Source organism: Panthera pardus, unplaced genomic scaffold, assembly GCF_024362965.1.
Source record: "Panthera pardus isolate Hobbes unplaced genomic scaffold, ASM2436296v1 HiC_scaffold_17, whole genome shotgun sequence".
Taxonomy (NCBI): Eukaryota; Metazoa; Chordata; class Mammalia; order Carnivora; family Felidae; genus Panthera; species Panthera pardus.
Genome location: NW_026526732.1, coordinates 28,261,220 through 28,284,887, shown reverse-complemented (window position 1 = coordinate 28,284,887; position 23,668 = coordinate 28,261,220). Strand labels below are relative to the sequence as shown.

General features: G+C 40.1%; 1 protein-coding gene and 1 pseudogene across 1 annotated transcript; both read right to left on the bottom strand.

Annotated features, from left to right (window-relative positions):
• Nucleotides 1-122: 122 nt before the first annotated feature.
• Nucleotides 123-23,293, bottom strand: IL22RA2 (interleukin 22 receptor subunit alpha 2). The gene is made up of 5 exons (XM_019420466.2): nucleotides 22,992-23,293; nucleotides 17,203-17,338; nucleotides 14,409-14,587; nucleotides 1,565-1,734; nucleotides 123-528 (listed from the first exon to the last, which is right to left on the bottom strand). The coding sequence occupies exons 1-5, from the start codon at nucleotides 23,203-23,205 to the stop codon at nucleotides 379-381; spliced, it is 849 nt and encodes a 282-aa protein (XP_019276011.2). The 5' UTR covers nucleotides 23,206-23,293; the 3' UTR covers nucleotides 123-378.
• LOC128777928 (U1 spliceosomal RNA) lies at nucleotides 2,949-3,102 on the bottom strand (annotated as a pseudogene).
• Nucleotides 23,294-23,668: the final 375 nt, after the last annotated feature.

Below are 23,668 nucleotides of genomic sequence, written 5' to 3'. Positions count from 1 at the left end.
TAAAAAAAATTAATCCAACTCTCTTTTGTTAAATGTCTACTATTACCTTGTCTCTTAAATGTTTATTCAGCTGTCTTAGAACAATGCAGGCTGTGGTTGGGATGTTACATTCAGAGACAAAGTTCCGCATTCCGAGAGGACTTTATTCTTTGCCTCCTCTTTAAATTCTAATGTTTTGAGCCATGTTGCTTAAATTAGTTTACCAGTAAAATGTAAAGGAAGAAAGAATGGGTAAACAAAGAGTTCCCCAAGGTGTAATTAATGGTGAACACCGCCTCAAGAAAATATAAGCACAACTTTCAGTGAGATCCTTCAAACATGAGGCATCCCGCTCTCAGAGAGTTTTGATTTCCATATTGTGGAGCACTCCAGAACCCTTCAAGGAAGTTCCACACATTTCTCTTCACTTCTCCGACTTCTTTTGTCCAGCATGGGCTGGTACGTTTCAGCCACTACACAGTAAGCAGTGTGAGGTGCCAGAACTTCAATTTCAACAACTCTGTGAGCTCCTTCATATACCTTTTGTTCCTGTACATAAGGGGAAAAGTGAGATGACAAATGGCTTTCAGTTAGTCACTGATTTGCTCTATTATTAAGAAGTTGTCCACGGTCTCGGTAGTGGTTGGATTATAGGGTTTCTTCCCAGACACATCCTCTTTCTCTAGAGTCCTAGTTCAGAGCCTGATAAAGGGACAGGTCATGGCTGTGTACATGCGACATAAGGGCTGTTGACTGGCTGACTCAATGGCCAGAATCCCTTTTCCAAGAATTTATGCTGTGCAGTGAGGAAAATGGAGGAGACTTGGAGACCACTGTAGACATGCAACATGGCCAGAGACACGGATCGGAGTCCTTTAAGACTCTCTTCTCTATCCGTCCTTCCCTGTCCCTTCGAAGCCCGGCAGCACTTTATTTCCTGTTCCTTCCTGTCCCTAAGATCACTTGTTTATTGGGAGTTTTATTAAGCTCCTCCCTTCCCCCTCCCCTTTTCTATTTGAACCAGTTTGAGTGAGTTTCTGTTCCTTACAACCATAGGAACCTTGTCTTAGATGGACACCAAAAAGGAACATTCAATTAACTATCAAACAAGATAAAGGCACAGATGGTGGATTAAAATACTATAACAAAATTGGCCTAAATATATAATGCTGTGATCCAAAAGCCACTTAAAGAGTGTGTAAAATCCATAAAAATTAGTATTTGTGGTCATCAAAGGGAATTAAATATTGTTGACACCAATCTTTATATATGCACCAATCTTTAGATAGTCACTTTAATTTCTCCAGATTAACTAGGCAGGACGAAGTGGATACCAGCTGAGCAAAGGCACAAACACACACACACACACACACACACACACACACACACACACACACATCTGATGGTGATGCCAGTCACAAATTGCTTATCAATGAGGGTGGAAGTGAGAAGGAATTGAAAAAAAAAAAAGGTAAAGAAAAGTAAAAGGAATTGAGTGGCAAAAGAATGGACATACTTTAGAGCTAAAATGTTACTTAAATGAACAAAAGAAAAATACCAAACTTACCCATTCACCTGAACTTACCTTTCCTATTGAATTGTTAATTATAAAGACTCGATATACTAGCTCATAGTAATTTTCTATTGATACATTTTTTCCTTTTTGGTCTCTATATGGTAAACCTGGAGCATGAAGAATCACCAACAAAGATCCATTGACTTGAGTTATATTCATGACTGGAGGATCAATTTTCGCTGGAGAAAGAATGGGGAAATTTGACAAATCATTAAAATAATGTAATATTTCACATGGACACATTATACATAATAACAAGTCACTACTAAGTTCAGAGATCTGGCAAAAATCATTATGAAGAGATACTCTGACACCTAAAATATGAATGTCTGAGAATTCTCTTTAAAGATAATTTTTTATTTGCAAAGACTGGTACCTCCTGATTCAGCTTTAAGAGGACATTTATCAATCATTTCCCCAACTCATAGTGATTGTTTTGTAAAATGAGGTGTAAAAAGTTATTTGGGTGGAGATTTCAAATATTTTGTAGGTTCTTAAAGATGCGTAATTTCAAAGCAGCGTTAAAACCATTTGAAGACTTGTTGTTACAAAATTAATTCAACAGGGTTATGTTATGTACTATGGAAGAGCATGGGAAGGATCCAGAGAGAGAATTTTAGGTCCTTGCATTTTGATATGATTAACCAGATCATTATGAACTAGGAAAGAAAATTGGATAAATTAACACTTTAATTTTCTTCAGATTAACTAATGGCAATTCTAGGAAGAATTAATTCTATGATGGATTTGTTGTTGTCTTCCTTTTTGGTATTCGTTACATATTTTCAGTTTGTAAATTCATATCTTCTATAATTCTTGAAAATCAACCATTCTTGATAGATAAGAATGATGATAGCTAGACAGCTAGACAGCTAGACAGACAAGTGCATAAAGAGCTATATATGCTTTTCTTCTGGAATTTCAGTTCAACACCTGTTAGAATTTCTTACTTGATTCTCTATATATCTTAACTTTGGTTTTTCCATCTGTTTTCCTCAGCAGAGTATTCTGAATGGCTTTTTCAGACCTGTCTTCCAATCCACCAATTTACTATTTGGCCATGTCTGAAGTGTATCAATGATTTTTTTTTTCATTTTGATGAGCTCTGGGTCTTTTTCAATCTATCTGGTCCTAAAAAATAATATTTTGCCTTTGATTATGCTTTTATTTTCTCTGTTATATCTTTAAACTTATTTATTTTGCTATATGCTTCCATGATTATAAGTACTTGAAGTGCTAGTAAGGTAGATGACTGTTTCTTCCAAACTTGCTTATATTGATCTACTCCCTTGTGTTTTTGTTGTTGAGCACATGTTTAAAGTTGATACTTTCTTTTTTCGCTGCTTTGGTTTGAATTTTTTAATCTAATTTAACTTAATTTTTTTTTTAAATCGGGGGACAGTGCGAAATTCCCCACGAACAGAAATTGTGCAGCTGAGTTCCCCTGCTTGAGGAAACTGCAGGTGTCGGAAAGACCTGAGTGCTTTGGATGACCTCTGCCTTGAGAGAACCATGTGATCGTGGTATCTCCTCTGCCATGTAAGTATGAATTTTTAAATTAAAAAAAAATTAATGTCTATTTATTTATTTATTTTGAGAGAGAGAGAGAGAGAGAGAGCACAGCAGGGGAGGGGCAGAGAGAGACACACACACACACAGAATCCGAAGCAGGCTCCAGGCTCTGAGCTGTCAGCACAAGAGCCCGATGTGGGGCTCAAACCCACAAACCATGAGATCATGACCTGAGCCAAAGTTGGACACTCAACCAACTAAGCCACCCAGACATCCCTGAATTTTTAAATTTTAAATAAACTTTCATTAGCCTATAAGATAGATACTGACAAATAAGTAAATTATATGGCTCAACAAATCTTTACAAATAAACACTCTTGAATAGCCATCATCCAGATTAAGAAACATTACTAGCACCCTAGAAACCTCCTTCATGTTTTCTCCAATTACTTAACCCCAGAAGATAACTACAATTGTACTGATTTCTATGACTGCATATATCAGTTTTTGAAATCATGCAATATACACTTTTTTGTGACTGGTTTCTTTCTCTCTCTATATATATATCTAGATCTAGGTCTATAGAGAGATATAGATATAGATAGATATAGGTATATAGATATATAATTATATAGATATATAGATATATAGATATATAGATATATAGATATATAGATATAGTAATAGGTATGCATATAGATATAGGTAGATACAGACACAGATACTTAAATTACGGGCTGAATTGTGTCCCCTGCAAATTCATAGGATGAAGTCCTAAGCCCCCTGTACCTCGGAATATGACCCTGTTTGGAGACAGGGACTTGGAAGCGGTTAATTAAAGTACAATGAAGCCATATTGACTTCATGGGTGGTATTGGTGGGCTTTACTCCAATATGACTGGTGTCCTTACAGGAAGACACGGACATGCGTGAGCACAGAGGGATGACCATGTGAGGACACAGAGAGAAAGCCAAGCCAAGGAAGAGAGGCCTTAGAAGAAACCAAACCTGCTGATACTTTGGTCTTGGACTTCTGGCTGAAGAACTGTGGGAAAACAAATTTTTGTTGTCTCAGCCAGGGAATCTACGGTATTCCGTGACAGCCCTACCAAACTAACGTATATATTATGTAGTATATATATATATATATATATATATATATATATATATATTAATCAATATTGTTGCATGTATCAAGAGTTCATTCTTTTGATTGCTATGTAGTATTTTTTTTTAAATGTTGATTCATTTCTGAGTGAGAGAGCATGAGCAGGGGAGAGGCAGAGAGAGAGGAAGACAGAGGATCCGAAGCAGGCTCTGTGCTGACAGCAGCAAGCTACTGTGGGGCTCAAACTCACGAACCGCGAGATCATGACCTGAGCTGAAGTCGGACAGTCAACTGACTGAGCCACACAGGGGCCCCTATGTAGTATTTAATTATATGTATATCACAATTTATCTATTCACAGGCTTAGGTTGTTTTATGTAGGTTTAGCTTTTATAGATATTTCCATGCTTCAGGAGACCCACCAATTTATATTCCCTTTAGTGGCATATGAAAGTTCCCATTGTTTACATTCTAACATTTGGCATTATTATTTTTAAAAAAATTAATTTGGGCTATTCTGGGAAGTGTGTTTCATTGTGTTCCTTGTGTTTTTAAGTTGCATTTCCCTGACGACTAATGGAGTTTCACGTGTTTATTGGCCATTTGGATGTCCTCTTCTGAGAACAGCTGTTCCAGTCTTTTGCCCATTTTTTTAAATTGGTTTCCTCGTCTTCTTCTAATTAATTCGTAAGAGTTCTTTGTACATTCTGAGCACAGTTCTTTGTCAAATATAGCACTGTGAATATCTTCTCTCTGAGATTTGTGTTTTCATTATTTTAATGGTACGTTTTGATAAACAGAAGTTCTTAATTTTCGTGTAGTTCAATTTATCAGTTATTTCCTTCATCAGTAGCACTTTTTGGGGATCTGGCTATGCCAAAGCCATGAAAATATTCTCCCATGTTATCTTACAGAATAGGAGGCAGCAAATATTCTCTGTAAAGGGCCAGATAATAAATACCTCAGGCTTTCGGGCCGCATGTGTCTGTTGTAACTGCTCAACTTCGCCATGGCTTGCAGTGCAAAAACAGTCACAGGCAAAATGTAAATGAATGGGTGTGACTATGTTACAATAAAACTTTATTTACAAAATTAGAAGCAGGCAATTTGGCTCACAAGCTGTAGTTGCTAAGTTTTATTGTTTTCGTCCAGCCAGACTCGGTTTTGTAAATGGGTGACGTAGGGGAACAAGACTTATTATTTTTCCAACTGATCTAATCTCGTTTAGACCATAGTGATGCCACTGAACTAAACTATGAACATAAATCAAATGATCGTATATGTGGGTTGTGTTGCTTCTCAGCACTGTATTTGGTTTTGTGTCTGCAGGGTATCCCTGTGGCACCATCAACCTGGTACAATCTCAAGATGGTGTTTTCTGAAACTCAAAAGTTCGATATATTCGAATCTCAAGACTTTATGAATTTAGGAAACACCTGACTGCTGACAGAGTGGAGACTAAAACACACACCCTCCTTTGTTTCCTCTCTTTCTCAGAAGGGCTCTCCCTAGTCTGTTCTTTTATCTATAGGAGCTCTTCCAGGGTCTAAGATTTTATGAGGGTACTAGTTGTAACTCCCCACCTTGTGTAGACCTACAGCCTTGTCTCCTGCCCCAGGGGTGGGGGCTGTTACCACTTAGGGCCTAGTTCCCAAGTCTGGGAAAATGCCCTCAAGGACAGCAAGCCTTCCCTTTTTTTACCCTCTGGTTTCCCTTCTGGTTCCAGTTACTTTGCTTTGGAGGCCCAGGAGATTTCCTTTATTTTCTTTTATGTTCTTCTGTAGAGTTAAAAAAAAAAAGGTTATGTTTTATCCAGACTTTCTAAGCATTTTAGAAGAGGACAGTTTCTACCATCACAAACCCCCACCCTATCCCATTTACTCTGAAACCAAAAGTTGTTAATTCACTTTTCAATTGTCGGAAATTTTGCCTAATTGTTTTGAAGGTGAAGGATTTCCCCCTTTTTTACACTTTAATTTTGTGAAGTGGTTGATATTTAATCCTGTTTGTGATTTCCTTGCTCCAAATTTGAGTGATAAGTTACCGTAGACCCCTTGTCTGTCTCTTGCAAGGTGAGAAGAGTTACTGCTTTTTGTAGGCTAGTTTAATGTATGTTTAATGTTCTCCTGGATAAAAAACATATTTCTAACATTCTTGTCACATATCTAACACCAAGAAAAAAACAAACAAACAAAAAAAATCCAGTCCTCTTTTTAAAATGTGACTCAGAGTTTAGACTTACTTCAATTGGTAGACATTAGTTAAAGATGAATACTGGCAAGGTTAAATACTACTGTGTATTTTCTTTCTCACTAATGTATTTATACATAAACTGATAATCCTTGCCCCTTCTGGCCCAAGCTGTTATTATGAAGAATTTTCTTTTAATCATATGCATGCAGAACCTGTCCTTTGAATGTATGCGTTCATTATCTTAAATTTTTATTGTTTAATGTGATATTTAACCTTAAATACAGGTGAAGTATATATTTCCAGTGTTGGCCTAGAATTCCAGTGAGCCCGGCTGCAGATATCACAGGAGCTCCTACTGTGTGGTCCATGATGCTGAGCTTTGTAACTGAGTGACCATTCTTGACCCATGCACTGAATTGTGATTTTGTTGCAATGGACAATTTAAGATTACTTTATCTCCCAAGACCAATTCATTCGACTGCTCTCTCCTTGAAGCATTAGCTTCCCGGAGCATTCACAAATATAATGGACTCACTGGTTTCCTCCTACCTTGTACTCAGGCATCCTTTAGATACCTGGACTTATTCAACACTCCTCAATACTTTCTGCCTAGACAATCCTATCAAGGCCCATTGTACTACATGCAAATGACTCACAAGTTTGTGTCTAATAGAGTCCTGGAACTGTATAGCTATTTCCCTTAGATATCTGAAAAGCATGTTAAACTCAACATATTCAAAACTGACTTATGGTCTCCATTATTCTCCATCCCATCAAACTGGTCTTTTCCCATCGAGTGGCATCCAAAAATATCTCAGTGATTCATCCGGTTATGCAAGCCAGAAGCTTGGAAGTCATCTTTGACATGTACCTTCTTCCTTACTTCTTTATGCAACGCATCTCCAGGCCCTGCCAATTTTTCCTACCGAATGTCCCTTCAATGATAAATTTTCTATAGTCCTTTCCATTATTCTAATTTAAGCCAAATCCTGTCTCTTACAGGCCAGTACAGGAACTCACTAACTCACTTCCCTGTATCCAGTCTCTTCCTTTTCTGATCTGTACTTCCCAAATACAGCCAAATTGATCTTTCCAATACACAAATCTGATCACGTCATCCCCTGATTAAAATCACTTTATATCTTTCTGGAGGATGCTATAACTTCGTAATAGAAAATTCTCATTCCTGGTCTATCTCTCCAGTCCCATCTTATTTCACAGCCCCTCTACCTGCCCCTCATCACCATGCAGCTGTCTTTCAGTCTCTTGTACCTGTCATGCTTCCTCCTGCTAGAGGGCCTTTGCCAATGCTATTCCCTTTGCCTGGACTTGTCCACCTTTTCTTATCTAGTTAACTTCTATTCATCTTTAGATACAAGCTCAAGTGCCATTTCCCCAGACATGCTTTTCCTGACATCCCTGATCATGTCCCTCCTTGACTAGGCTCTCATAGCACCGTGGGTCTGTTTTGTGCCACCTGTCATTGGTATCATTTTATGTTTATTTGTATTATTATCTTATTAAAGTCTGTCTTCCCCGTTGAACAGGAATCTCTATGAAGAAAGAAACTTCTTTGTGTCTTCTGTGCTTGCTATTTTCTCCCCAGGACCTAGTACAATGCCCAGAACGTAGGAAGTGCTTTATAAATACTTGCTGAATGCGTGCATAAAGTCATTCAGCCATTACTGAATGATTTTTAACTCATTCCATTAGAAACTCAGATCTATTCCAAAACTCCACAACTATTTTCAATTCAAGAAAATATGGCTTTAGATAAGACTAAAATCATATTGAGCCTCAAATGCCGCTTTAACTTAAGTTTTTTTTAATGTTGCGTTGTCCCTAGATAGATACCAGGAGTCAGAACCCCTTAACCTAAAACAGCACCCTGTTGTTCAGAAATGGATCTCACATTAAGTCAGTGCATCCAGTTGATTCATTAGGCCTGTATCATAGACTCTAGGAACATGCTGTTCTATTATCCCTAACAACATGCTTTTAAAAACATTTTTTTCAGAAAGCCTCAGGACCTGTGGCAAGAGAGGCAAACAAAGCTGGAGGTAAGGAAACAGGCAAGTGAGCAGGGCTCTTGCTGTCTCTTCAACAAGAGTAGCTCCAGTTTTGACTATGTGATGCACTGCTTTCTTACTCTTCTTCTTAAGTGGTCTTGGAAGAAGGTTTTTGTTGTTTTTTAGAGGTTTGTTCCTTCCTGGGGCAGTCATACAGAAAGAACACAAAACCTCCTTAATGCAACACTATCTCAATTTAGATAGAATTGAGTCAAAACTTCAGCTCATCTCAGCCAACATCTTTGGCTAATCTTACCAACTAGCCTAACGGATCACACTCAAGAAAGCTTTGTTTGAGAAATAAATTTGAAGTTGACCCCATCTGTAGGTTTGAATATAGTAATAAAACTACTCTGAAAATTCCCCTCAGTGCTGTGTATCAGCCTAGTTGTGCAGTCTCCTTTCCTCCACCAGAGAATTGCTGAAGTGAACTGGGCTTCACTCTCAAGTTATTCCAAGAAATACTGTACTGGAGGCCATGGGTAGTTTACTCAATTGCCATTCTATTCTCTTACTGGTTGAAGATTTGCAAAACTAAGGATGTTTTTTTCTAAATCCAATTCCATCTAGCATTCTGGACATGATCTAATTAGTTTGGATTTAATTGGACATTACACTAGTTAGTTCATTAGGGTGAGATTTGGAAGCAAAGATTCTACCAGTTTTATGATAAATCTTTCATCCTTTCCCAGAGGGTAATTGTGAATTGAAGAAAGGTAAGTATGTATAGACTCTGGCCAGTAATGGGACCCTGGTTCTCAGTTGATGATAATTTCTGGGGACTCAGAATACCTCTTATAAGTGCATTCTTATAGAGGTCAGGCAATGAAAGTAAATTTAATAAGATATACACCACAACTGACAGAATTCATTTCCATTCTGGTTCCCTGATCTGTGGCATGGAAGTTATGATGGGATGAAAGGCCAAGTGGAAGCCAATGGAATTTCTCTTTTGAACAAAATTTGTCCATCAAAAACACCTTGAAAAATGCCGGGGCAGTGAAATGTGTCACTTCCCCCACTTAAGTCATTTATTTGAGTTGTACCCTCCTCTCCCCAAACCATGGATCTTAAATAATTAAAGGGATAATTGTACATGTACTCAGGTGATGACCACGGTGTAATTGCTATTCAGTTACAGTGTCTCTGTTCTGGAGCCAATCAATAGAGCTGTTGTTTGGGGAATTTTTTCCTCCTTTTGTCCAATAATTAGAAAGCATCAGAACAATTTCTTTTCACTTGGCTTTCATTGTCATCTGGATCTTTATCACATACAGTCTACAGAGTCTTTGATATTTTTACCACGGGATATCATGACACTGATTGAACTTGGTATGCCTAGAGTTCTAGGCACTATAGATGCTTGAGTAAGAAACATGTTATAGAAACATGTTGGAGTAAGAAACATGTTGGAGCTATATTTCCTCTGGGGTTTGTTGAGACATTTCCTCTCAAGTGAAAGACAAGCTATTTCACTTTGCATCCCCTACTGCTAAGAAAGGTCCACTGGGGGGGCGCCTGGGTGGCGCAGTCGGTTAAGCGTCCGACTTCAGCCAGGTCACAATCTCGCGGTCCGTGAGTTCGAGCCCCGCGTCAGGCTCTGGGCTGATGGCTCGGAGCCTGGAGCCTGTTTCCGATTCTGTGTCTCCCTCTCTCTCTGCCCCTCCCCCGTTCATGCTCTGTCTCTCTCTGTCCCAAAAATAAATAAAAAATGTTGAAAAAAAAAATTAAAAAAAAAAAAAAAAAAAAAAAAGAAAGGTCCACTGGGTTTGTTGGGCCTCTATGCATTTTGTAGGAAACACATACCATATTTAGATGTGCTACCCATTTGCAAAGTAACCCATAAGATTTTCAGCTTTGAGAAGGACCCAGACTAAATGACAGACTTCTCAACTAGTTCATGTTGCAAACAAGCTACTCTACCACTTGTCTTTTATGATCCAGAAAATCCAACAATCTTCAAAGTATCTGTGACAGATCAGGATGCTATTTAGAGACTGTGGCAATTCTAAGTCCCTGGATGTTTTGGAACAAAGTCATACCCACTTTAGGAAACAACTATGTTTCTTTTGAAAAAAGCTCCAGATTTCCTTGTTCCTGAACCCTGATAGAAAATGAATGCTTGAATCAAGGGATATCAAGGAGCCATGTGGTCTGAGTTTCCTATCATAAACTGGATGTCCTCTGATACAGAAACTCATAAAATGCACAAAAACATGCCAACACTAAGTGGAAACAGATTATAGGAGTCTAGCCTCTAGCAGGTCTTAACATCAAATTAATTCACAAAAGTAGGTGGTTTATCCTCTCAGCACAACTATACATACTGTCTTATCACTTCTTCCTCCTTTATAGTTATGGCATCTTGAGGAGTCCCCTATGACTGGTTAAGAAGAAAAAAAAGAAGCCTGTTTCCCAGAAGGTTCTGCATGACATGATGGCACTGGCCAGAAGTGGACTGCTACAACATTATATACACTCAGTTGGTGGCAGGAGGTCTGGGTAAGAGGTATGTGGAGGGACCCTGAAGCAAGTATTTCTGTGTCCATGTGAATGCAAAGCAAAATACACCTACCAAAAGGAAGCTTTCAAAACTAGGTGGATATGAAATTGCAAGGGACCCAGAATAGCCAAAACAATCTTGAAAAAAGAAGAACAAAGTAGGAGGGCTCACACTTTTCAATTGCAAAGTTTGTTCCCAAGCAACAGTAATTAAGGCAGTGTGGTACTGGCACAAGGATAGATGTATAGATCATTGGGATCAAAGTGAGAACTTAAAAATAAACCCACAGGTCTATGATTAACTTTTTTTCACCAAGAGCACCAAGATCATTTGGAGGGAAAAGAATAGTCTTTTCAACAAATGACACTAGAACAACTGGATAGCCATTTATAAAAGAAGGAAGGTGGACCTTTACCTCACACCATATATAAAAATGAACTCGATGGAAAAAGATCAAAATGTAAGAGCTAAATCTATAAAACTCTTTTAAAAACTTCAGATAAACCTCCACAGCCTTAGATTTGGCAAGAGATTGGTAGATATTGCACCAAGAGCACAAGCAACAGGGAAAAAATAGATTGACCTCATAAAAATTAAAAAAATTTGTGTTTCAAATCACTCCACCAAGAAAGTGGAAAGACAAACCATAGAATGGGAGAAAATATTTGAAAATCATATATCTGACTAAGGACTAGTATCCATAATATATTAAGAGCTCTTACAACTCAATAATAAAAAGACAAATAATCTAATTTAACAATGAGCAAAGGAGCTAAATAGCTAATTCTCCAAGAGACGTTTGCAAACAGCCAATATGCACATGAAGAGATACTCAACACCATTAATCATCAGGGCAATGCAAATCAAAACCACACGAGATACGACTTCATACCCACTAAGACAGCTATAATCAAAAGGTTAGGTAAGTGTTGCTAAGGACGTGAAGAAATCATAACCCTCACACACCGCTGATGGGAATGTAAAATGGTGCAGCTGCTTTGGAAAACAGTCTGGCAGTTCCTCAAAGGATTAAACCAAAGTCACTATGAGATCTAGGGATTCTACTCCTACGTATATACCTACAAGAAATAAAATCATTTGTTTACACACAAACTTGTATACGAGTGTTCATAGAAACACTATCATAGCCAAAATGGAAAAACAATTCAGATGTCTATCAGCTGAGCAAACTGTGACATATTCATATACTAGAACATTATTCAGCCACAAAAAGAAGTGAAGTGCTGATACACGCTACAACACGAATGAACCTTAAAAACATTATGCTGGGTGAAAGTGGCCTGCCACGAAAGACCACATATTATATGATTCCACTCACGTGAATTGTCCAGAACTGAGAATTCTATAAATATAGAAAGTAGATTAGTCATTGCCTTGGGCTAAGGGACTGGAGAAATGAGAGAATAGGATGGCGATAGCCGAAGAGTGGGGCATTTCTTTCTGAGGTGATGAAAATGTTCTAAAATGGACTATAGGTGATGGTTGTAATGTCTGTGAATATACTAAAAACCGCTGAATTGTACACATGATATAGGGAACGTAAGGGGTGCCAATTATATCTCAATAAAGTTGTTTTAAAAACTCCAGGTGGAGGCAGTGAAAACTTATTTCCCCAGTGTCTCATACTTGCTCCATAGGCTCATGAGCAAAATAGTTGTGTGAAAGGAACGGAGACTTTATATGGATTCAAAAATATGGACTTCCCTTTTCAAAGCTGGATTGACACCACTGAATAGAAGAGGACCAGTGCTGAACCCCTAGTATAGTTCACTTTATATAGTAGATATATATATATATATATATATATATATATATATATATATATATATTTTATCCCTTCCAACAAGGAGGGGAAAAGAGACAGGGGAATAGACACTTTTCTGATTATAGATTTGTCTTCTCTGCATCAACGCTTTTATCAGCAGCCCCCCTGACCACCCACCATGAATGTAATGGATGCCTTATTCATGAGCATAGTACCTGACGAGACGTTGTTTATGACGGAAGAACTAAGTCAATGTGGAAGAGGTGAAGTTACTCTCATACCCACAGGAGTATTTGACCTTCTGATATATCCCATCACTTAGAAACCCCTGGTTGTATGGGAAGGTGAAGTGGCTAATTGAAAACTCAGTTTGAGAGCACCTTGTGAAGTTGAACATGAACTGGTATATGCTCTAATCTTGTGACCAATATACGGTGCTATTTCTTCCGTAGACAGCACTCACCAGTCTAAGATATAAGAAGTGGAAATGGGAGGGGCAATTCTTGCTGTTAAACATGATGAGCAACTCATGAAATGGCTTGTTTCCAAGCCATTCTAATCACACTTGATTAGAACAACAATGGTTTCAAAAAATTGGAAATTGAGACCGCCTCCTGACTGTTTGGAGCTCTTTATGCCATTTAAGCACCACGGAGAAAATGAGATCCTGTGTTGTCTAGGGCAATTGGTTCTGACTCTCCAGGGGAAGCAGAGTTGCTATATACACAACAGGGTCAGGTAGAAGTCTGCTTAGTGTCCCCCTGGGATGCCTCTTAGAACTCCTACTTTCAGTGATAAAAATTAATGTAAAATTATGTTCAACTAATATGGTAAAGATTAAAAAGACTTAAACTCCTCAAGAGTGAAGAGCTGAGGTGCTACCTGGAAAGAAAGCAAATGCTGAGTTAATAATGAGAGAAGTTATAAATATTAACTACAGCTACATGACTAGTCGCAGTTTTAAGGACTGTTGTAGATATCCATATTTTCTTTCTTGTTTTGTTATGCATGTTTTTGTACATGTAAATTAAGCGCTTTCCTTTGACTCTTTCCCTTTTGTTCACTATTTTATATAAGGTCGGTTGGTCATGGTTTCTTATAACCTATATTTTAGATTATATTATTCTAGGACTATGACTGAGAAAAAGAGTATATGTCATTGAGGAATGGATACAAGAACAAGCTTTTGGTCTTCCCTTTGGGGAGATGACTAAAAGTCTTAATTTCGTCAACAGAGAATCCTTCTGAAGAGTATTTTCAAGAACTTATTCCCCATGCTCAGAAAAGGACTAGACTTCTTTCTTAGTGCCTAAAACTTTTTTGTCCTAGCAGGTAACAATTGGGTAGCAGGCTAGACTGTGAGCTCTGCAGTCAGATGCCATAGAATGTGAATCCTGACTTGGGTTGTACAGGCCATGAGACCTGGCCACCTACTGGAGCCTCTGTGCCTTGGTTTTGTGGGCTATAAAATAAAGATAGTAAAAGCCATCTTTGGGGGTTGTTCTGAGAATTAGATCAAATGAGATGATGGTGTAGACCTCAGTAAAAGTCATCTTCTAGGGTTGTTCTGAGAAATAGGTCAAATGAGATGATGGTGTAGACCTCAGCAAAGCACAGGGCCTGCTCTATGGGGCTCCTTGGGGTCAGGAAGAGCAAATGTAAAGGAACTCCACGGAACTCACTTTCCCACCAGGGAGTGAAGCGCTGCGTCATGGTCCAGCCTGAGCGGATCCCAGCTGAGATGGTCCTCACCCTTCCATAGTAAGGTTCCTGTATATCTGATGTTTCATTGGTAAGGTCACAAAAGGATTCGAGAATACCCCAACAGTCCTCTTTATTTTTCCATTGTCTCTGTCCATACCTATAGAAGGAAAAGACAAAGATCTGAGGTTTTTTTTTTTTCTTCCCATTGAAGGAGTCATCCATTTTTTTCAGTCTATGAATGTTTTAAATGGGTTGAGATTTGTCCTCCAACATCAGCACCCCTGTGAAAGCTTATGGCTACTCTCATCAAGTATCTTTTACAAATATTTTATTCTTATTAATCCAAGTGTTATCTTGCTGAAAGAAAAACTCCACACAGACACCTTCTGTATCCCTAGCAAAGGGGTTTCGGGGTTTTTAATACTTAGTGAAGTTATTCTTCTAGTATATGAACGAACTTCCACTTTTGAGTACTAGCTTCCCACATCCTTAATGCTTCTGAGGTTTCAACCCTGTGGTTTTCTTCACTTCTCATCAGCCTGCTGTTGAGTAACGTGGCCAATTCTGAGAAGTCGCTACCACTTTTTATCTCAGGTGTTGCTTACCCAACACATCTGGCCACTATTTTTGTTGAAAATGGGGCAGGGGTTAATAGTGAGGAAATTCTGTAATTAGGAACTAGGTGTGAAGGAGGGGAGCCCATGATAGAAAGGTCTGAGTCAAAGAAACAGGTTGACTCAGCCCAAGACTATGGGACGATGTAACAGCAACAGGGAAGATTAAAGCTTCCCTTCCTTTTCTGTCACAAATCAGAAAAGACACAGGAAGACGATGGTGGAAACAGAGTGGAAATTAGAAGCTGGGTGAAAGTCTTCCCAAAACGTTTGTTTTGAAGACTTGAAATCTAGCTTTCTGGCCATATAATGAGGAATACTTCTGGCCTCTATACTCTGTAAACTATATAATGGCAACAGTGGCATTTTATCAAAGGACACCATTAGAGCAAAACCAGTGACATCAATTGAATACAGTTTGATGTTTTTTAATTGTTATTTATTGTTGAGACATTGTCTTTGCTAGCTACATTTAGTTGTTGTGGTTGGCTTCTCTTCTAACGTGGTAGCTCATTTTTTGTCCTATCCCAAATGGGACGTATATTAACAGTAGACCCACATGGATGGAATAGTACCATGTGCTTTCACCAAGTGAAAGATCTCAAAAATATAAATCTGCATTGTGCTCTTGAAAATACGATATAGAGAGGAATGGATCCAGGCATTCTGAATCTCATACAAGTTTGGGAGTATTCCTTAAGAAAAAAAAAATTACAAATATAAAATTCTCCCATGGGATCTTAAAGTTTAATCTTCACTAGTTTCATGGTAAAACAACTTCTAATCCAATTTTAACACTGGACCATAAACAGGCCCTATTTATACCGCCTAAGGGGGAAGTATACAAAAAATCCCTATATTCTATATGCTGGAGTATCTCCAACTATGCACAAATCTGTTTTTAGCATGGAACAGTTTTTATTGGAAAGATGGATACATTTTACAGCTGCTACACAAAATATGTTGAGGAAAGCAGCAGTATTTAGAGACTGAGAAACTTCTGGAAATAGTTCTTACGAGGTTAGCAAGAGGTTAATTAATGGGAAGATCTGACCTCAAGCCTACCCCCATGCTCGAGAGACATGGAATAAAAATTATGGAATAAAAAGTGCGATGTTGGTCCACAGCTACATCTGATGTTCTGAATTTCTAAGAAAAAACTCATGGGAGCGAAAGTGCAATATCTCCTGTCTCCGTATCTCTCATCCAGCATCTTAAACTGTGAAAGAGAAGGAGGAGGCTCGGAAAACCCCAACAAGTGTATGAGTGGGAAAACCCGCCATTTGCAAATCAGGAGCTTGTGTGTCCAAGGCCTGGATCCAGGGAAGGAATTGATTGTATCTGATGTTTTTTTTTTTGTTTTAAATTTTTTTAAACTTTATTTATTTTTGAGAGAGAGAGAGAGAGAGAGAGAGAGAGAGAGAGAGAGAGAGACAGCATGTGAGCAGGGGAGGAGCAGAGAGAGAGAGGGAGACACAGAATCCGAAGCAGGCTCCAGGCTCCGAGCTGTCAGCACAGAGCCCGACATGGGGCTGGAACTCGCGATCTGCGAGATCATGACCTGAGCCAAAGCCAACCGACCTGAGCCACCCAGGCACCCCTATTGTATCTGAGTTTTGATAACGATCCACCAGAAACATCCTGAAGAGCCCAGAGAGGAGCATGCAGCAGCACGCTCTGGTTTGTGTTCGTGCTTACAGGAGCCATTCGTTTCTGAAAAGAATTTTCTAGATTTTCAAAAATGGCTTTTCAATTACAAAATATATTGTGTACACTCATGTCCATGTGTCCCACAGCTTGTTCACCAATTATCAATAGCATCAAGTTAGTTGAGTGCCTACTATGGGCTAAACAATGTGCGTCCAACATTCACTAGATAAATATGTACCGAGAGGCCACTATGTGCCGGGCTCCGTCGTGAAGCCAAAGGCTCGGCCTGTAAGATCTCGGCGCTGGGTCTCCGAGGGATGAAGCGTCTCCCCAACAGACTCACATCATCATGCATTTTGTGTCCCCAAGGAGACGTGGCCCTCCTGTCCCCACCTCTGCTTCTCAACCTCTCTGAAACTGAGAAAAAGATCCTAACGCTCCACTGCATTCTCGAACATGAAATTCTAGTGACCATCTCCATCAGCTGGAGGAAACGCTGATTACTTACATTTTATACTGTACGAAATAGATACTGCTGTTGCTGGTACAAGCCCTCCCAGGCTGCCAGTGCAAAATGTTGTGGAAATTTCGAGACTGAAAATGTACTCGCTGAGGCATCAGGGATTCATGGGCTGACTGGGTTTCTGGAATAAAAAGAGAAGGAAAAACATTGAACACGGATGCAGGCACGATTGTTATTAGCACTACTTTTCAGTGTAATACCGGCCTCAGGATCTCCTAAAATAGTTGCCCTAAGTGCACATGGTGGAGGTGAAACCTAGAAGCCGACATTTTGGATCTTGAATGTGACGATTTTTATGCACACTAAAGTTTCAGAAAAACTGTGTTCCTGACTACACAAACGTAAGGGATATCCTCCCTCCCACCCCATTCCCAAGCTCCAGAGGAAGTAAATGGCAGCGAAGAAAATATTGTCCTCAGTTCCTTCCATGATGGCAAAGGAATATAATGACCAAGATGAAAAGCGCCACTCCAAGGCCACTCCCCCACCTTCCTTATTATTGTATTGTATTGTATTGTATTGTATTGTATTGTATTGTATTGTATTTATTTTTAAAATATCATTTATTGCCAAATTGGCTACCATACAATGTGTAAAGTGTGCTCTTGGTTTTTGGGGTAGATTCCCATGGTTCATCACTTACATACAACACCTAGTGCTCATCCCAACAAGTGCCCTCCTCAATGCCCATCACCCATTTTCCCCTCTCCCCCACACTCCCATCCACCCTCAGTTTGTTCTCTGTATTTAAGAGTCTCTTATGGTTTGCCTCCCTCTCTCTCCATTTGTAACTATTTTTTCCCCTTCCCTTCTCCCATGGGAACCAAACCTTCCCCCTTCTGTTAAGTTTCTCAAGATCCACATATGAGTGAAAACATATGGTACCTGTCTTTGTCTGACTGACTTATTTCACTTAGCAGAATACTCTTCAGTTCCATCCATGCTGCTGCAAATGGCATGATTTCATTCTTTCTCATTGCCAAGTAGTATTCCATTGTATACATAAACCACATCTTCTTTATCCATTCATCAGTTGATGGACATTTGGGCTCTTTCCATAATTTGGCTATTGTTGAAAGTGCTGCTAGAAACATTGGGATACATGTGCCCCTATGAATCAGCACTCCTGCATCCTTGGGATAAATTCCCAGTAGTGCTATTGCTGGGTTGTAAGATAGTTCTATTTTCAATTTTTTGAGGAACCTCCACACTGTTTTCCAGAGCAGGTGCACCAGTTTGCATTCCCACCAGCAGTGCAAGGGGTTCCCGTTTCTCCACATCCTTTCCAGCATCTGTTTTTTCCAGAGTTGTTAATTTTAGCCACTCTGACCTGTGTGAGATAGTATCTCAGTGTGGTTTGATTTGTATTTCCCTGATGAGGAGTGATGTTGAGCATCTTTTCATGTGTCTGTTGGTCATCTGGATGTCTTCTTTGGAAAAGTGTCTAATCGTGTCTTCTGCCCATTTCTTCACTGGATTATTCGTTTTTCAGGTGTTGAGTTTGGTAAGTTCTTTATAGATTTTGGATACTAACACTTTATCCGATACGTCATTTGCAGATACCTTTTCTCATTCTGTCGGTTGCCTTTTAGTTTTGCTGATTATTTCCTTCACCGTGCAGAAACTTTTTATCTTGATGAGATCCCAAAATCTCATTTTTGCCTTTAATTCCCTTGACTTCTGAGATATGTCGAGCAAAAAATTACTGTGGCTGAGGTCAAAGAGGTTGTTGCCTGCTTTCTCCTCTAGGGTTTTGATAGTTTCCTGTTTCACATTTAGGCTTTTCATCCATTTTGAGTTTATTTTTGTGTATGGTGTAAGAAAGTGGCCCAGTTTCATTCTTCTGCATGTTGCTGTCCAGTTCTCCCAGCACCATTTGCTAAAAAGACTGTGTTTTTTTTGCCCACTGAATACTCTCTCCTGCTTTGTCAAAGATTAATTGTCCATACATTTGTGGGTACAATTCTGAGTTCTCTATTCTATTCCATTGGTCTACGTGTCTGTTTTTGTGCCAATACCATACTGTCTTGATGATTACAGCTTTGTAGTAGAGGTTAAAGTCTGGGATTCTGATGCCTCCTGTTTTGGTTTTCTTTTTCAATATTACTTTGGCTATTTGGGGTCTTTTGTGGTTCCATACAAATCTTCTAGCTTTGAGAAGAATGCCGGTGCAATTTTGATTGGGATTGCATTGAATATGTAGATTGCTTTGGGTAGTATTGACATTTTAACAATATTTATTCTCCCAATCCACGAGCATGGAATGTGTTTCCATTTCTTTGTGTCTTCTTCAATTTCCTTCACAAATTTTCTATAGTTTTCAGGATACAGATCTTTTACATCTTTGGTTAGGCTTATTCCTAGGTATTTTATGATTCTTGGTGCAATTGTAAATGGGATCGATTTCTTGATTTCTCTTTCTGTTGCTTCATTATTGGTGTATAGAAATGCAATTGATTTCTGTACATGGATTTTGTACCCTGTGACTTTGCTGAATTCATGTATCAGTTCCAACAACCTTTTGGTGGAGTCTTTCGGGTTTTCCATGTAGAGTATCATGTTGTCTGCGAAAAGTGAAAGTTTGACTTCTTCTTTGTCAACTTTGATGCTTTTTATTTCCTTTTGTTGCCTGATTGCTGATGCTAGAACTTCCAACACTATGTTAAACAACAGTGGTGAGACTGGACATCCCTGTCGTGTTCCTGATCTTAAGGGGAAAGCTCTCAGTTTTTCCCCATTGAGGATGATATCAGCTGTGGGCTTTTCATTTATGGCTTTTATGCTGTTTAAGTGTGTTCCTTTTATCCTGACTTTCTTGAGGGTTTTTTTTAAGGAATCACCCACCTTCCTGGGAGCCATTATGTTATGGCTACACTGAGACAAAATCTGGCCTGGGACCATTTTTGACCCTAGGAACTCAGCCCAGAACTCGGTTTCCCCTTCCTCAGGTTCTTTCTCAGTCTCTGGGTCTTGCCTCATTGGCCTCTAACCTCTACCAGGTGACCTGGCTTTATTTCAGATAGATGAGCCTTTGCCGCCCCAGTCCTAAATGGCTGCACTTATCAGTTTGCATCTTGGCTCCAAGAACCCAAGCATAATTGCTGAGATGAACCTGTCCATGCTATCAAGGGAGACTGCCCAAGACCCTGTTGTGTTCTGAAAAGAGTCTTGGCAATAATTGTGGCAGGAGAGGGGATAATTGTGTATTGGCATGGCTTGTGCTTTCCTCCACAACTGATTGAATGAGTGACCCAATCTCACCTGCATTCAGTCCTATGGAAGCAAGGGATCTTGACAAAATTTTGTTCTAGAGTCTGCAGGAAACTAGAATATGTCACTAAAATATGCCTCTTTGACATAAAAAATATTGTGAGCTGAAGGCAATTAAGAAGCAGCAAACACAGGAAAACTCTCTCCCTTGTCTGCCTAAAGGCAAGATACAAATTCTCTTTTTACTGGAGATGGACTTATCAGCCCAGAACGGCACCACGGGAGTCTGCAAACAAACCTTCTTCCATTAATTTCCTCCCATATATTTCCCTTACCACAGTCTGCCACCCTTGGAAGCCTACAACTGCTTTCCTGTGTCCTGTCATGTCCCTGCAAAGGTATTGTTCTTCGTCAAAGATGCTAGATAAGTTGAAATGCTATTGAGTTACTCTTTGCTTATGTTCCTCCCTCATGATGGGCGCTGCACGTGTTAATAAACAATTTGTTTTTCTCTTGTTAATCTGTCTTTTCATTAAGGAGTCCCAGCTCAAAGCCTAAGATGGGCAGACTTGAAGTTTTGCCTCCCAACAAGTGCAAATTTCCTGATCAGGGATAGGAAGTCCAGCAGAAGGAGAGGACGTCGGGAAATATATCCTGCTCTTTTCCCTGGGTCCATCTTCCACCCCTCACCCCTCCAGGGCGGCCTCCTGACTTCTGCTTCCCCCTGCTTTGTGTGGTCCCGCCCGAGGGTCCCTGCACTGGCCCTTGCTCTCCCCGCATGCGTCATTTCTTTACCTCCTTCAAGTGTTTGCTTAAAAATCACTGAGATGTCAGAACATACTTCTGAGCCCTGAGCCCTTGATCTCAGCTCTGAACATTTAAGATTTGTTACAGTCTAATAAAGGAGGCTATTTCCTTACGTATTTGTTTTTACCAACCAAATACTGCTATTTGGTTTGTTTGCTTTTATTTTTCTTTTTTGGAACTCCTCCAGTGCATCAAATGCTGGTGTGTTCATGGTAAGAGTCTACGGCCAGCGTTGATTTTTCTCATGGGCATCACTACCGGATCAATCCTGTATAGCACATAAGCATTCCAGAAGTCTCAGGACACGATGCACACAATTTCCTAGAGGCTGCGCCTAGGGCTGATCTGCCACCCCGAGGAGTGTCGGCTCAATGCCCTTTATGTCCTCCGTCTCTGGATTTCTTTTCTCACTTTTATACCACCACCTCCGCCACCACCAACAATAATAGCAAATCTCAGTGCCGGGCACCGAGCGCTTGTACCTGCATTAACTCACGTAACCTGCCCAGCTCTTCTCTGAGAGAGGTACTCTTGCGGTCTGCCTCTTCCAGACAAAATCGGTGAGGCTGATTTTTGTACCCAAGCATCTGGCTGCAGGGCCTGCCTGTCACCCACCACAGACACCAAAAGCAGAGCCTCCCTCAGGAGAGAGAAGTTAATGGTGGGGGAAGAAAAAAACACTGCACTGAGAGCCTGAGGATATTCTTTCTCCTCCTCTTTCCCTCCTCCTCCTTCTGGCTGGCATTCACTGATCACTGGACATGTATGAACATCAAACGTTTATCAGGAACCGTGCTGGAAGCTTTATGTCTCATTTCGTATTCACAACCACCTAATAAGGTAGGCATTTTTAATACATGTTACAGATGGGGAAGCTGAGGCTTAAAGACTTTGTGGATCTTGCCCAAAGTTACAGGCCTGGTAACATGTAGAGCCAGAATCATTTTGGTAGTGCTTGAATTCCTGCCATATTTGGCTAAACCAGCCCTTGCTATTGCCGCAGACCAAAGGTACACTGTACTCAAATCCACACCTTTCTGAAAGAAGACGGATTGAATTGTTTTTATGTTACCAGCCACTGAGTATAGTCTTAGAACAGTTACTTGAACCATTTACACTGAGAGGTACCTGTTAATTGGGGGGGGGGGGGCGGTTTAATGGCCTTGATCAGAGGCGTCTTGGGGTAAGATGTTCTCTGCTCTTGAAAAGTCCTCTCTGAAAACCAACAGCAAATTCTTACACGTAGCTTATGGTCTCTATTCTGTGCCAGGCACTGTTCTAAGCACTCAGTATATATTAACTGATTTATTCCTCCCAGTGACTTACAACCCCCTTTCTACAGATGAGGAAGTTGAGGCACAAGGGGGCCAAGTCAATTGCCCCAGGTTTTCTAGATGGTAAACGACAGAGCTGGGATCCAGACTCCGGCAGTCTGGCTTAAGGGGCTGCTCATAATCACCATGCCATAGTGTCCCTTGAAGGCAAAGGAAGCGCTAAGGAGACAGAGAGGTGGGTGTCCCTATGTCCTGGGTGAAGTTTCTTGAATGCCTCCTCTTTGGTAGCTACTTATTAAGGCCGCATGGTGTTAGTCAGGCTGCAGACAGAAGTTGACCCCCTGTCTGTTCTGATCATTTCACGACAGAAGAAAGTTGACATTTTTACAAAGCCCAGAGAAGCACCAGTGCCGTTTCTAACAGTCCCTTGAGCAGACTCGGAAGACAAAGCCGTGAACAATTAAAAAGAAATGAAGCACTTACCCACTACACCAGTCAGGAGGAAACTGATGAGGAAGCCTAGAAAGCAATGTTTAGGCGTCATGGTTGCAATGTGACTGGTCAGACAACCAGTGCTGCCCTCAATGAGAGCACAGCTCTGGACAGAAGAGGAAACTGTAGAATCCTCATGCCGGACATCCCCTCGTGGGTTTAAGCGGTTCCTTGAAGGAACTACAATTTCATTTTTTAAATACATTATATTATGTATTATTTTAGGGTTCTTATAAAAGAATAAAAAACCACCAAAAGATATGTGCGCTAAGTCACTTCAGTGTGGCAGCTTGTTTTCGTTGGGACTGGGACTTAGTTAGCTTTGAAAAGCCAGAACACTGAGGATTGGCGGAATGGAGGGCAGGGTGGGGCAGAAATTGTGCAAGGCACTCAAAGGTGAGGGAATAAAACAAGTCGTGAGCCTTCAGGGAATCTAGCCTCGGGAGGCAGAGAAGCTGCCTGCCAGTCACCAGGACTTGGCTGACAGTGATTCCCGAGAATTGTACATGGCAGGTGTAGCTATCTGGGCTCCTGGCAGTGGTTCGAGCTGGTAGGGTCTCTGGGAGATTGTTCCTTTTTCTCTCTTCTTGGAAGCTCTCTGACTAGCCTCCCTGGTACCTCATACCCTCCATACCCTCTGGCTCTCCACAGGGCTCCCTGCCCTACTG

Bases quoted from the DNA above. Each gene is read 5' to 3' on its own strand.
- IL22RA2 (XM_019420466.2), bottom strand. From the start codon at position 23,205: ATGTATTTAAAAAATGAAATTGTAGTTCCTTCAAGGAACCGCTTAAAC. The intron at 14,588-17,202 runs GTAAGTAATCAG...TTCCTTCTATAG, and splicing joins TATTTCGTACAGTATAAAAT to GTATGGACAGAGACAATGGA. The intron at 529-1,564 runs GTAAGTTCAGGT...CCTTATGTACAG, and splicing joins TTAACAATTCAATAGGAAAG to GAACAAAAGGTATATGAAGG.